The following is a 14383-nucleotide window of genomic DNA, read 5'->3' on the forward strand; positions in this document are numbered from 1 at the left end:
GCCCCAGCAGGCTGGGAGAACCCAGGTGCAGAGCTGATCACTCAGCTTCTGCTTGCCTTCCTGATCCTGACCCCAGCAAGCTACTGAGCCAGATCTCCAAAGCATTGGACAGGATCTACAGGGCTGCTGGGTTCAGGCCTGACAGGCCCGCCGACCCTGCCAAGCAGCTGATCCTGCTGAGAGATCCTGCTGAGAGTAGAATGTCAAATTAGCTTGTCTCAGGGGAAGATTCCAGCTCCAGAATTAGGCTGATCATAAGAAGGTAAATTTGCTGTTCATATACCAAGGGCCATTTCGCACGGCTTCAAAGTAGCAGGATGGTTGCCAATTGGAAACGCTACTAATTTGCCATAACCCACGACGTCGTAGACAATCTGCAACAGTCCTGCAACCGACCCGCAAAAAGCGCTTCGTTGTAGCGCTTTCAGGTGTGGTTCCAGGTACGTGGTTGTGCTTGGGTGCGGACAACCACTTCCATCGGTGGCTAGACCTCCGGCAAGCGGAGTCGCCGTCCGCCGTTCATTTTAAATAACTTTCCGCTGAGCGTGCCAACGAACGTTCGCCGCTAGCGGTCTCCTGTTTAGATTAGTGGGGTTCAATAGATATGATTCGAGGTGATACCATGAGGGGCGGTTTATGTGTAGTGGGTCTTTGTGTGGTTCCGGGTACGTGGTTGTGCTTGGGTGCGGACAACCCCTTCCATCGGCGGCTAGACCTCCGGCAAGCGGAGTCGCCGTCCGCCGTTCATTTTAAAAAACTTTCCGCTGAGCGTGCCAACGAACGTTCACCAGTAAAATGTCATTGATTTATGCTTTGGTTGGTGAATATTATTGGGGAACTGTCGCGTACCGCCGCACTTGCTCTCGGTTTTAGACCGGCATGCGTTTTTGTAATGGCGGACATTTCAGTAAAATGGCTCCCGCTGCATGTTCAAACTGCTCTTCTCGCGTGTGGACGAATCAGCGCATGCGAGAAGTCAAACAACAAGGGCGCTAATCTGGCCATTAGGAGCAGATCCTGTTCCCGCGCGAGGAGTTTTGAACGCGACATGTGACCTCATGTGGCCAATGTGCGTGTCCCCTACTGCCCTCCACCAATCAGGAGCCGGCTAGTCCCTTTGTCTTTGTGTGCGGGAAGGTATATGATCCGTTGCACCCTGCACCTCGCACCTCCATTTTGCTCAGCTACTCGCGAAGGCACCATGGAATCTTCTTCGCAAGCGTCGTCCGTCCCTGCAACCGGCCGTGGGCCAACATGGAGGGACGCGGAGATCAGGGACCTGATCGCGATTTTCTCGGAAGAGAAAATCCAGGACGCCTTCCAGTCCTCGCACAGGAATCGGGAGGTCTTTGAACAAGTGGCCATCAAGATGCGTGCCCTGGGCCACAACAGGACCGGCCTTGAATGCCGTTCGAAAACTAAAACAATGCGGGCGGAGTATATGCGTGCCGTGAACCATAATAAGGGTTCCGGCAACGAGAAGGTGACCTGCCCCTACTTTGAGGAGCAGCGCCTGCTGTACGGCGACGGGGAAGGAGCCGGCAGGCCGAAGCGCGTCGGGAGGAGCCTGAAGGTGGTTCGGAAGCCGGCTGCCCCGGTCGAGTAACCACCCGCTGAGGAGGATCCCGGCGAGGGCACCTCGTCCAGCTTTCGGCCTCCACCCCCCGTCCAGCAACGAGCCGCGGACATGGTCACGCTGGACCTAATGGCCATCGCTCCTGGGGAGCCAGAGGAGGTTCCTCAGCAAACGCCCCTTGCCTCCGGTAAGTAATTTTATTTTAATGTTATATTTCATTTTGAGCAAATGTGTGTTCTGACGTTTGGGAATCGTTTTCTCGTGTGTTCGTTGCAACGCACGATATGCTAGGATGTTTGTGGGTCGCTTTTGGTGGCTTTTTAAAACGGTTGTGTTTAACCAACAACCCAAACAGTTTTGCAGCATGCCTCAGCCATAGGCCTTCTGCAGTGCTTTAGCCACTACTTTGGGAGCTTGCTGTGTGGTTCAGGTTGTATGCTTGCTCCTTTTTAACTATTGTATGCCTTGTGTTCGTTGCAACGCATAATATGCTAGGATGTTTGTGGATTGCTTGCTATGGTGGCTTTTTAAAACGGTACTGTTTAACCAACAACCCAAAAAGTTTTGCTGCAGGCCTCAGCCATAGGCCTTCTGCAGTGCTTTAGCCACTACTTTGGGAGCTTGCTGTGTGGTTCAGGTTGTATGCTTGCTCCTTTTTCACTATTTTCTGCTCTTGTCCACAGAGACACAGATGCCTGGGACGGTGGTCCTTGAGTCCCCAGCAGCGGTGGCAGAGGACAGTGATTCTGGGGCGTCAACAAATGTTGGTAAGTATCAGTTGCAATAAGGGGGGGGGGGTTTAACTGCTTTGTGCTTTTCTGTTTGTGCAGGGCAGCAGCACTGCTAAGAGACAGAAGAGAGTCCCTCAACGTTGCTGCTTTAGGGTTTGAAGCTTGCTTTGCCACACTTTGGTCCTAAATCATGTTCTTTTTTCCCTTTTTTCAGATTTCATACCCGGGACGCAGGAGGAGGAGGAGCGTGGGGTGGCTGGACCTCCTGCCCTGCGCAGGCGGATACAGATAGAAGATGGTGAGCGTGCATGAACTGTTTCTTTCTAGCCATGGCTGCAGGACAATGTCGCAAGCCACTAACCGTGTGCTTCCTTTTCATTTTTGTGCTCCCCTGGCATTGTTCTGAGTCTTGGTTTAACTATATGTAACCAAGAAAGGCCACCATGGGCAAAAAAACACCAACCATGTGCTCCCCGGGCATTGTTTAGAATCTTGGTTTAACAATATGTAACCAAGAAAGGCCACCATGGGCAAACAAACAATAACCATGTGCTCCCCTGGCATACTTTTGAGTCTTGGTTTAACAATATGTAACCAAGAAAGGCCACAATGGGCAAACAAACAATAACTATGCGCTCCCCTGGCATAGTTTTGAGTCTTGGTTTAACAATATGTAACCAAGAAAGGCCACCATGTGCACCAGGGTGGGTTTTGACTGTCTCGATGTTACTAACAGTTCTGTTTCTCATTTTTTGCCAACAGAGGTCCTTTCAGAAGACGATGAGCCAGCCGGCTCACCACCTAGAGGTGCTCTCCAAGCAGAGGAGAGGCTGGCGAGGGAACGCGGCAGGCTGCGGCGCGTCTCCGTCTTAACTAGTGTGGGATAAAGGATCCTCGAGCACTGCCAGGAGGAGTCCAGGCGTGCCGCTGCCGCAGACCAGGCGATGCTCTCCCTCGTGGCCCAGGAGGGAAAAAAATTTCGTGCAATCCTTAGGGAGTCGAACCAATCCCTACGCGAAAGCGTGGAGGAGGTGAGACTGATAAGGAGGCTGATGGAGAGGGCGGTCGCGGTTATGGAGACGGCCAACCCTCCTCAGATTACCGTGCACGTCCCCCCCCACCCACACCTCCCCCACCACCTCCAGCACCCACCCCACCAACCCCGTCTCAGAATGCCTCGACCCAAACGAGAAGGAGGACTGTTCTCGGGAAGAGAATAGTTAAACCCGCGGACAAGTTCTCCCCCTCCTAGTTTGGGCCAGTTTGTCTATTTAACGTTATCTGTGTTTGCTGTTGTCTGTTAAATAAAGTTTATATTTTTGACTCTGTCTCTGTGTACCCTCTCTAGTGATTGTGCCTATTCTGGTACCGTTGTGTGGGTTGGAGGTTGGAGGGTGTTTTAAAGGTTTAAGGTGTTTTAGGAGTTTGGGGTGAAAGGTGTGCGAGTGTAAGGAGTCACACTGGAGTCTTTTTCAGAAAATTTGCAACAACATTTTATTTTAATTAACAGTTTAACAGGGATAGAAAAATGGGCAATGTAACTAGGAACCCCCCCAACACCCCCCACCCGAAAACACAAACAGAAAACAAAACTCAGGTCCCACTGCTCCCCTCCCCAGCCCCTTCCATCTCCCTCACTCTCCTGCACAACCGTCCCATGGTCCCCCTGACTTTGCGGCGGAAGAGGTCTTCGTCCTCCTTCTTCTTAACTGTATGGGGAGGGAGAAAAAGTACACATTAGTGCCAAACATATTTTCCAACCTGGAGTTTACATGGATACACTTTTTAGTGGCCTTAGCCACAGTGTGAGAAGAGTTGGGCAGTGGGGAACATAACCTACGTTCTTCCGCCTCCCTCTGCTGCCTTTGCCGCTCCATCTCCCCTTTTAGGTCTGCCACTTCAGCCTCTAAGGAAGTCACCCTGGCCTCCATGGCACGCAGCCTTGCCTCCATAGTTTCTGCTATAGAAATCTAATAAAGAATTTAATCACACTTCAAATGGAAGCATCACAGCAGGCTCCCATATGGCTCCATGGGGGTACGCACACATGGGTCTCCCTCAAAGACATAAAACTCTCACCTGCAGCCTGTCCTGAGGTGGAAGGTCCCTCTTCCTCCCCTTCCTCACGCTCAGGTGCTTTTGCCAGCTTGGATGGTGATTGTGTAGCTGGGCAAAGAAAAAGACAAATCATAAGTAAGAGCAAACAAACCAGAGATGAAACACAGCTGATGGCCACACCACAATCATACTCAAAGCGCATAACCAAAGTGGTTCTACAGTACTGGCGGGCTAAGTCAGAGGGGGTTGACAGCATCTTAATACTTTCTCAAATTTCATTGGGGACAGTAGGGGAAAGAGGCAGCTAGTCATTCCATGCATGTTTAAGGGTAAAACACAACGAGGGCAGCACTCACCCATATGCCTCCTCATTTCCAGGGGGGGCTTCCCAGCCTTCTCCCATATCTTGACCATCTGGTCGTGGAAGACCGTTCTCCCACTTGGCTGCGGGACCCCCCCCCCCACTGTTCCAGACTGTTGAGGAAGTCCAGCTTCACCCTCTTAAATTTTGTCCGGACCTGCTCCCAGGTCCGGACGTAGCCCCTCTCCCTCAGCTTTGATGCCAACACCAGGTAAGCACCCTTGGTGTGGCAGTGGGTGCTGGCCATAAGGCGGCCAACACTTTTTGATTGGAGAACAAGCTCCAGAAGTGCCTCAGCCTCGGCGCGCTGCCAGAAGGAGCCCTTCCGTGGCTTCGGCATCTTCGGAATGACGGTTAGGGAACGAACATGCGTTGCTCCGATCGACCACCCCTATTTTAAATGTATCAAAGCTGCCCACCAATAAAATTATTCCTTGGAACATAAGTGGATTGAACCTCCGGTTTGACAGGGGTCGCCAATACTTCCTGGCTACCCGCCTCCCCAAACTTTCCACGTTCAGCGCTTCCGTATTGTGTTTGTCAATGTCAGCGGGGAGTTAGCATTTAGGGCTGTCAAAGTCCTTTTGGACCAGAGAATCCCCGTTTTTTTGCTGGCTAAGTAGACAAACCACACAAGACAAGGTTAAACAAAGAACAGAAAACTTTATTCAACACCAGAGTAGGAAAAACAATCAAACACGCCTCCTGTTTCTGTAGATGTGGGTGGCTATAGCGTCCCGAACCTTGCACCCCTCCGCATAGATCCTTTTTTTCCTTGCTTCAGGGATGTCTTGTGTGTCCTCAAGGACTACAGGATCAGGTTCATCCACAGGGAAGGGGATGTTATGTCCCTTGTCCTCGCAGATGTTGTGCAAAATGACACACGTGATGATCAGCGGAGTCACATTGTCTATATGCACATGGAGTCGTGACATCAAGCATCGGAACCGGGACTTCAAACGTCCAAAGGCACGCTCCACTACATTCCTTGCCCGGGAGTGAGTGAGGTTGTAGTGGCTCTGAACGTCTGTCCTTGGCCGCTTATAGGGAGTCATGAGCCAGCGGCGTAATGGGTAGGCTCCGTCCCCGAGCACCAACGCCGGCACACGCACGCCCTCAATGGTGGCGGTGGGGTTTCCTGGAACAAAGACCCCTTCGTCCATGGCTTTCCTGAGGTTAGATTCCCTGAAAACAAGGGCATCATGCCTCCTGCCACTCCACCCCACCTCGGCATCGATAAACCGTCCGGAGAAGTCCACAGTTCCTTGCAGGAGAACAGAACAAAAGTCCTTCCTGTTCCCGTACTCCTTTATGCTTCCCCCGGGGGCATGGATAGGGATGTGGCTTCCATCGACGGCCGCAAAACAATGCGGGAATCCAAGCCTGGCAAACCCGTCCATACTCTGGAATAAGGGAAAGAAAAGAATATAAGCCATGGCATGTCAGCGTGGGGTGCATCGCTTCTTCGTTGCTGACCTGTCAAACAAGAAAAAAAATTTAAAGGGCAAAGGGGATAGAATGACACTCACCGCTCCAAGCCGGTCTGCGAGGCACACGACTTTGCTGAACAATTCCGCCTCCATGGCGAAGCAGAACTCCTTAAGGATATCGCCAACCGTTGTGACTCCGAGTCCGAATTGCTGGGCTACTGTCCGGAAGTACTGAGGGGTGGCCAAGTACCACAATGCGGCTGCCACCCTTTTTTCCACTGGCACGGGGCGCCGCATGCCAGTGACTTGCCTCTCCATGCGTCCACGTAGAGCCTCCACGAGTTCAAAAAATGTTCCCCTAGACATTCTAAAGTTGGCAATCCAGTGGTCATCATCCCAGCGAGCCCACACAAAATTTTCCCACCAGTCAGAGGATCTTTCGTCCACCCAGAACCGGGGGGGGGGAACCGGACCTCTGCCAGAGCTTGCCAGTGCCTCTTTGCCGCCATGGTTGCCCGTAGAGAACGTCTTGTACTGCTGGTCATCGCTCCGGCAATACGTTCTCGGTACTCCTCGATAGCAGCCCTCCTATGCCGCACGGTGGTGTGGATACGCTGGACCACCGCAAGCATCTGAGACAACAATTGAAAAATAATCCTCTCCATTGCAACGTTAACCTGTGCTGCGGGCAGTAGGCTACGCAAACAAAGAGTGAGGCCGACCACGTGTCTGCCCAGGTGCATATGAGCAGGTAACCTGTGGGCATGTACTGTGGGCGGGGATTAACCAATCAAACATATCAATGCATCAACCTCTGGATCATAGAAAACAGTAGAAAACACGTTCCTAGGGCGCCAATGATTGGACGATAACGTGTTGCTACGGGGTTTCCTGGTTTTTTTTTAAAAAAAGGGAACCCCGACAAGTCCGGCTTTAGGGTCGAGGTCAAAGGTGTGCCTGCAGTTTGATTGACGGGCACGGGAGGCCAGAAGCGCTAAAAAGGGACCTCCTTTGTAGCGAAAAGACGGAGAACCGGAAGCCTGTGGGTTACGAAAGTGACGAGAAGTGAAAGTGCTAAATTCCGCAAAAACCGCAGCTGTGCGTTACGGGCACAGCTAGTTACATTTCGCTAGTTGAAGTAGCGATTTCGCTAACAGCAACCAAATAGCAACTTTGAGCTCTGTGCGAAATGGCCCCAAGTGTATTTATTGTCTGATACCACCGAAAATACTCCCCCCTCTACTTTTGACCTCTTGTCTAAATCTGAAGAAGTACTCTATTTCTATAACTTTTAGAATTAAACAATCCTCTTTCAAGGCAGAAAGTAGGAGAAAATGCTAATTTTATTTATTTATTAGGCTTATAAGCCACCCTTCCCAACAGACAGGCTCAGGGCACTTGATGAAAATAACATAACTCCCAATGCAGTCTCCATTTGTGAAGTTGGGGAACATAAAGAAGATTTCGGAGAATAAATAAAGAGTTTACCTACAGTGAAAACACATCGTCATCGCCTCTGGAGCAGAACTGCTCCCCCTGTCCCCAATTTTCTCCATAAAATGCATTTTTATAAGCCTCTCCCATGGACTGCTTACTTCTGTTTATTTTTCTAAATGAGGAGAACTTTGCCACCAAAGTTTTATCCTTTCCTTCAAAGTTTGGATTATTTTGCTTGTTCTTTTCAGAGGAACTCTACTCACTCCTATGGTATCCCTGTTCACACATAATAAAAGACTTTCTGTATGTACACTCCACATTTACTTGGACATCACCAAAGGTTACCCATTTTTCTAATTTATCCCAGAGGACATATTTGAGAAAATACTGGATTCTTTCCGTCATGCATTATTATTATCATTCCTTCATGTTTATTATGCATTCACCCCAGGATAGATTTCCAGTTCACCAATGCAAACCGTCTGATAGTTTAATTGCATGCATCGGTGGGGGGGGGGGTGTTACTTAGTTTAGTGAAGATCCTATCGGTGCAAGAGCACATTAACATTGTAGTGGATGTGCTCAGGTACAGTATGTGCTGTCCAGCAGGGCAGCACAATATGATTGCCACTAGATTAATGAGGCATTTCAGCTCACCATATAAAACAAGATCTCTGGTCTCTGGCACTGCTGCCCTCTACCCAACTCTCTGCTGAACTGAAGCTTCAATATGCATCTCCTGGTTACTGCTGTCCTCTCCTTGATGTTCTCTTGCTGTCTGTGGGAAGTGGAAACTCGCAACAGCACCTCTACCCTTTCAGTATCAAATGGAGGGAAATGGGGAGACTGGGGGGAAAAGGATTTCTGCCTTGAAGGCTTCGTTGAAGGGTTTGCACTGAAGGTAATCTCTCTCTCTTTCTCTTTCTTCTGTTTTTTTAGACTGTCTTCTCCATGCCCAGTCTCACACAAGGAGGCTGTCTTGTAGGATATATTTCATTTCTTCTACTTTGGGTTCCTCTTTCCAATTGGCAAATCTGGTTGTGGACAATCTTGACATTAGTTGGTGGCTGGAGAGGGGGGTGTAGGAACAGTCTTCACAAAAGTGACTGTTCAACCTGCTGTTGACCCTTACAGGAGGACTTGGTGAAAATAGATGGCAGAGGTCTCACTTTTGGCAGCATAACTTCAGTTTGCAAATGTTCTCCTTCAAGGACAAGTGAGGGAATGTTAAAAAGCAAGGCTACACACACAAAAAAGAAACACACATAAAGAAAAAGCCAATTTGTTCTTCTGGAATATTGCCTGATCTATGTCATACCAGTGCCATCTAGTCATAGTCAACTTGGGGCAGCCTCATAGGACTTTCAAGGCAAGAGATCAACAGAGGTGGTTTACAATTGACAGGTTGTGCATAGCAACCCTGGATTTCCTTGGTGGTCTCCGATCTAAGTACCCTCCAAGGCAGACCAAGCTTAGCTGTGGAGAGCTGACAAGATCAAGCTGGCCTGTGCCATCCAGGGAAGGATGATAATGGAACTAAAGTCCTCCAACCCCCACATTTGCAAGGCTTGCTGTGCAGTATGCTTGTCTTTTGTAAGCAAATATTCTGGTTTAAGCATTGATGTGATTAATCTTATTTTCTGAACTAATTGTGCTGCTATATGGGACATTAGTTTGCAATTAATTGTTCTGGCTTTTTTTTTTAGTTTTCTTATGAGGATTATATATTGAACCAGAACTATTTCCAGGTAGTGAGCAAGCCTGGGAGAAAAGGTTAGATACAAATAAACCATTTAGCTGCTTTATATATGTCTGAAGTATGTAAAAAGGAGATCACTTAATGCATAAGAATTTTGTCCAGATTCCTCTATGTGGATGATTCCCTACATGACCTTAATCATAGCCTTCAAGACCGAGCTGTCCCTAAAGCCAACAAAATGCTGGCATCGCTACAGAAGTGTACAGAAGATCTCCTCTCCAGGAAGATCCTGGAAACACCCCCTCCCCAATTTATTGATGGACTGGCAAATACAATGCATATAAGGTTTAGACTATTTATTTATTTATTGAATTTATAGCACTCCCCACTTGAACCGGTCATCTCAGGGCAGCTCACATCAAGTTGTTTTAATCCACTCTGTCACTTGCCCTGAGCTACCAAGAAGGTCTGGATATAAGAATAAAGAATAAAGTTTAAGAATAAAGTTTATTATGATGATGATTATATGGTGACTAAATTTAAAGCCCATTTTAAGTGACCATAAAATGGGCGCTAGAGGCTGTAGGCATGGACGGGGTCATTGGGGCCGCAGAAGCCTTTATCTTCCTCCCCCCAACGGACCACGGAAGGCTGAAGCGCGGCTGGGGGTGCATCAGGGGGAAGCGGCCTACCTGTGTCCGGCGGCGTCGGGTCCTCAGCGGCCGGGAGCTGCGGGGACAGTTTTAACAGGCGGGCGACGACGTGGCGCGTCGCAGGGGTGGCGGGCCAGCAGTGGCGGTGGGCGCGGCGTCGGAGCGGCAGCGTCGGATCAGGGACGTTCCTGCGGCGGCGTGGCCAGCCCAGCAGCAGTGGTGGTCTTGGCGGCGTTGGAGGTGCAGGGCGGAAGGCGGCGGCACGGCTGTGGCGTTGCAGTGGCGGCGCAGGCGGGGCAGCAGCGGCGTCTCTGGCAGCGTTTGAGGCGCGGCGCATACGGTGGCGGGCCAGGGAGGTCGGAGCGGCTGGGCGGGGCTCTGTCCGGGGCCCGAATGCATCAGTGGCGGCGACGGCCAGGAAGAGGCAGGGATCGGGGAAGTGGCGATGGGCGAGTAGTGGGGTGGGGGTGGGGGTGGGAAGGGGGTGAGCGGGGTGAGGCGCAGACGGACTCTCATGCCGGGTGCAGCAAGGGCGTACAGCGGGGCCGTCGGGGATGGTGGGCCGGGTTAATTGGGCGAGGTAGGCGGGCGGCGTTGTGCGGGGAGGGGTGGTGGTGTTGCGGGGAGGGCCCTGGGTGGTCGAGGGCAGTCGCCAGGTGGCGGGAAAGTCGCTTTCCCGGAGGCCAGCAGCATGGGGCGAGCCTCCTCTCTGGCGGCCATCCGGGCATGATGGCGGCTCGGGAGGAGTGAAGAGTTAGCGGCATGGGCTCTGGGAGACAGGCCAAGTGTCCAATAGGGAGGTGCGCTTTGTGCGCCTCCCAATTGGACACTTGGCCCTGGAGTGCCACTCAGAGGAGCGAATCAGGAGCCGCTTCGTGGCTCCTGATTCGCTCCTCCGAGTTTTTATCCCAGACATAGCCCTCCCTAACTCCTCCCCACCAGCCCTTACTGTTTTATTTAGTCCGCGCCGCGGGACGTTTAAAGATGATTATTAGATCCAATACAGACTAGAAGGCAGAAGAACAACTGTTGGATAAAGACTGGTGTATTATTGGTGTAATATTGATGGAAGGCCTTTGTGAAGAGGACATTATTTTCTTTTAGTTTCTTTAAGTGATCTTCTTTAAGCAACTTCATCTGTCATCCCCATTGGATATAAGAACTCCCCTGCTGGATCTGGCTACAGAATCCATCTGTCCCAGGGAACATCACTTTTCCAGCAGAAGTTGGTCATAGAAGGAAGCTCACAAGTGAGGTGGGAAGGAAAAGGCCTTCTCATGTTCCCCCAGCATCTGATTCTTTCAAGTATAATGCTTGTGCACATGGAAGCTATATGTCACTATGCCAGCTAATAAGTTCTTCTCACTGTTTCTGGTTTGCATGCACTTTCTCAGTTGCCAGAGCAGTCTTCTACTCTACGTGATAAGGTTGGCGCAATTGGCATTCGTGGGTTTTGTTCAGATGGCTCAACCATCACCTCTTCAGTGGGCACGTGAGTACGTGTGTGGTCTGCTTTTGAAATTAACATAGTCACAGTATTATTATATTTCCCCTTCCCATATCTTACCCTGCCCTCTCTTGTACAACTAATTTTTCCTCCCCCAAGCATGTAATAGGGTTACCAGGCAGTTGTGCTCTACACACATACACATATTGAGCAGGAACAAAATAGGAGTGGGGGGGAAGCAACAGCACATAACAACATGACTTCAATTTGAGTACCCATAAGTAACTTCGCAGCATCAACAGCACCCTAGCAATCCCCCTAATTTCTATGTTTTTCACCAGAAAGATATGGGGTATTCCTAGATGTGACTCTTCCGGCAGGTACTCATCTCAAAATGAGGTCATGGAATCTTGTGCTAATGTTTCCCCAGTCCTTGTATTCCTCCCCACTGCCCCACCCCCAAGATGCTCCTTCTCTCTAAGTGCTCCAAGCTGGCAACAGTAGAATGGAAGGCGGCAAAGAGAAATACCAGCAGTTTTGTGCTTTACTGGGAGCCAATCTAGATGACACATAGGCCCATGATCAGGTATTTCTCCCCTTTCAGCTGCTTTCTGTAGTTACAACAGGCTGCTGTTACTGGGCGGTGTTTCCTGTTAGCATAGTGAAACTATCAGGGCCCTGTGGAAATGGACTTCCACACTGCTCCATCTCAATATTGCCCTTTAATGAGGATGTAGCAGTCAGGCATTGTACATGGAGGGAGAGGACAGCATAAATAAATGCCTGGACAGTGTAGAAGAGAGTAACTTAGGGGCAGAGGACACCCAAAGATTCAGAAATGATGTTGCTAAGTTAGTGGACTAGTGAAGGGGTAGTCAACCTGTGGTCCTCCAGATGTTCATGGACTACAATTCATGGACTACAATTCCCATGAGCCCCTGCCAGCAAATGCTGGCAGGGGCTCATGGGAATTGTCATCCATGGACATCTGGAGGACCACGGGTTGACTACCCCTGGACTAGTGGAATGCCATTTTTTAGGAGATGAGAAGCAAATCTGGGAAGGAATATACAAGATACATTTCTCCATAGCCTCCTTTTCTGTTCCTCCAACAGCAACCTGGGTCCATTTTGCACATGCTAGATAATGTGCTTTCAATGCAGTTTTGAAGTACAGGGGCTTTCCGCACCGGGATCCTTGTAGCAAATTGTTTGCTGAATGAAAAATCGCCATTTAAAATAGTGGAATTCGTCGTTATGCATACCTGCTTTGTAGTGGAATCCAGTTGCGTTTATATCATTTCCCACAGGCTTCCGGTCTCGGCAAAAATCGCTAAAAAGGAAGTGCTATTGCCAAGCTCATCCCGCCCCTGGCCGTCAAGCAGCCAATGGGCGGCCGTTAGCATGCTCCCAAACAGCCCCTTTCCCTTTAAGAAAGGTTTTTTTTTTTTTAAAACACACACGTTGCAACGAATCTGCCTTGATTCGTTGCAACTGAGAGACCCATCCAGCTGGCAGGTGTGTTTGAGCTGCCATTTCATCGTTGCCACGCTCCCCCCGAGTGAAAAAAAAAATCCCCCCCCCCTTCACGGGCGCGATTTTTGGCCGAAAACAGTGTGAAAAATAAAGGGAAAATAAATCAGCAAACGGGCTTCTCTGTTGTTTGTGCTTAGTGACTGTAAACAGCTCTGGGGAGGGACTGCAGCCAGGGAAGCCTCAATGTCTAAACGGAGGCTCACCGGTGCGTTGATCTCCGCTCGCTCGGAGAAAAAAAAATGGCGATCGCTTCGCCGGAAGATCAGAGGAGAGAGCCAGGGGGAGGGACTTTGTAGAAACCACAACAATGGTAACGCACAGAACTTTCCCGCTAGTGTTGCAGATTGGTTGCAGGAGTGTAGCGCTTTCCGGAGAGTGAATCCACTTTTGGGGATTTCCCTGAAAGCGCTACAAGGAAGCGCTTTTTGCGGATCGGTTTCAGGAGTGTTGCAGATTGTCAACGATGTTGTGCATAACAGCAAATCAGTAGCGTTTTCAATTGGCAAACATTGTGCGATTTTGAAGGAGTGCAGAAAGCCTTACAGTTTCCTGTTCTGCACAGGAAAATCCAGCTGCAAAAGCACACTGAAACTGCATTATCCAGTGTGTGCAGAATGTGCCCTGGTTTCCAAAAATAAGCAAATGAAAATTTTCCCAGCATGGATTCAGATGCTTTGTGAGTTGGACACACATCCTACAAGTGTTCATATCCTCCACATACGCCTATTGAAAACATCCCCTCCATTACTCTTGCAAAACAGCAGTATGAAGCCTTCTTCAAAAAGTTCCTTTCTTGTCCAGACATGATGGCATCTGGTCTGAGGAAATCTCCTGCTGGAGTAACTATTTGAAAGCCTTCTCCCTCCGAGTGACAGAACCCCAAGGAATAACAGCTGACGATACGGCAGTCAACAACATCAAGTTTCAATGTTCTGGTGGAGCTGAAGTGGAAGGAGATGGACCAGCGTGGGGTAAATATGGGAAATGGAGTGGGGCTTGCAAAGATGGCAATATATGTGGGATCCAGACAAAGGTGGAGAAAGTAAAAGTGTTACCTGTGATTGATCGTACTGAACTCAATGATGTAAAGTTTTTCTGTTGCAAATAAATATTGTCCACTCCTCTGGTTACAGAACTTGTATGTGCCTCTTCATTTCTCTCTATTCGTGTCATTTCAATGTTCAGAGTATTTCAATTTTTTGTGCATTATCTATTAACACAATTACTTTCTGGCTCTACTTAACATTAAATTAATTAGGTCCCTGATTTAGCTAACATTTTTTTTAAAAAATAATAAGAAGTTGGTTTTTATAACCCCCCTCTTCACTACTGGAAAAGTCTCAAAGTGGCTTACAATCAGCTTCCCTTCCTCTCTCCATAACAGTCCCCCTGTGAGGTAGGTGAGGATGAGAAAGTTCTGAGAACTGTGATTGGCCCATGGTCACCCAACCTGGCT

At 49.5% G+C, this 14383-nt stretch overlaps 1 protein-coding gene and 1 long non-coding RNA gene across 2 annotated transcripts; one reads left to right on the plus strand and one right to left on the minus strand.

The window, feature by feature from the left end:
• Positions 1-3908: 3908 nt before the first annotated feature.
• On the minus strand, positions 3909-4475 carry LOC143840621 (uncharacterized). Its single transcript, XR_013232262.1, has 3 exons — positions 4387-4475; positions 4148-4267; positions 3909-4016 (listed from the first exon to the last, which is right to left on the minus strand). It is a non-coding gene; the product is annotated as an uncharacterized LOC143840621 (long non-coding RNA).
• Positions 4476-8323: 3848 nt separating this feature from the next.
• On the plus strand, positions 8324-14035 carry LOC143840622 (vitelline membrane outer layer protein 1-like). The gene is made up of 3 exons (XM_077344222.1): positions 8324-8494; positions 11340-11437; positions 13729-14035. Exons 1-3 carry the CDS (start codon positions 8324-8326, stop codon positions 14033-14035), a joined length of 576 nt encoding a protein of 191 aa, XP_077200337.1.
• Positions 14036-14383: the final 348 nt, after the last annotated feature.

This window comes from Paroedura picta, chromosome 6 (assembly GCF_049243985.1).
Source record: "Paroedura picta isolate Pp20150507F chromosome 6, Ppicta_v3.0, whole genome shotgun sequence".
Classification (NCBI taxonomy): Eukaryota; Metazoa; Chordata; class Lepidosauria; order Squamata; family Gekkonidae; genus Paroedura; species Paroedura picta.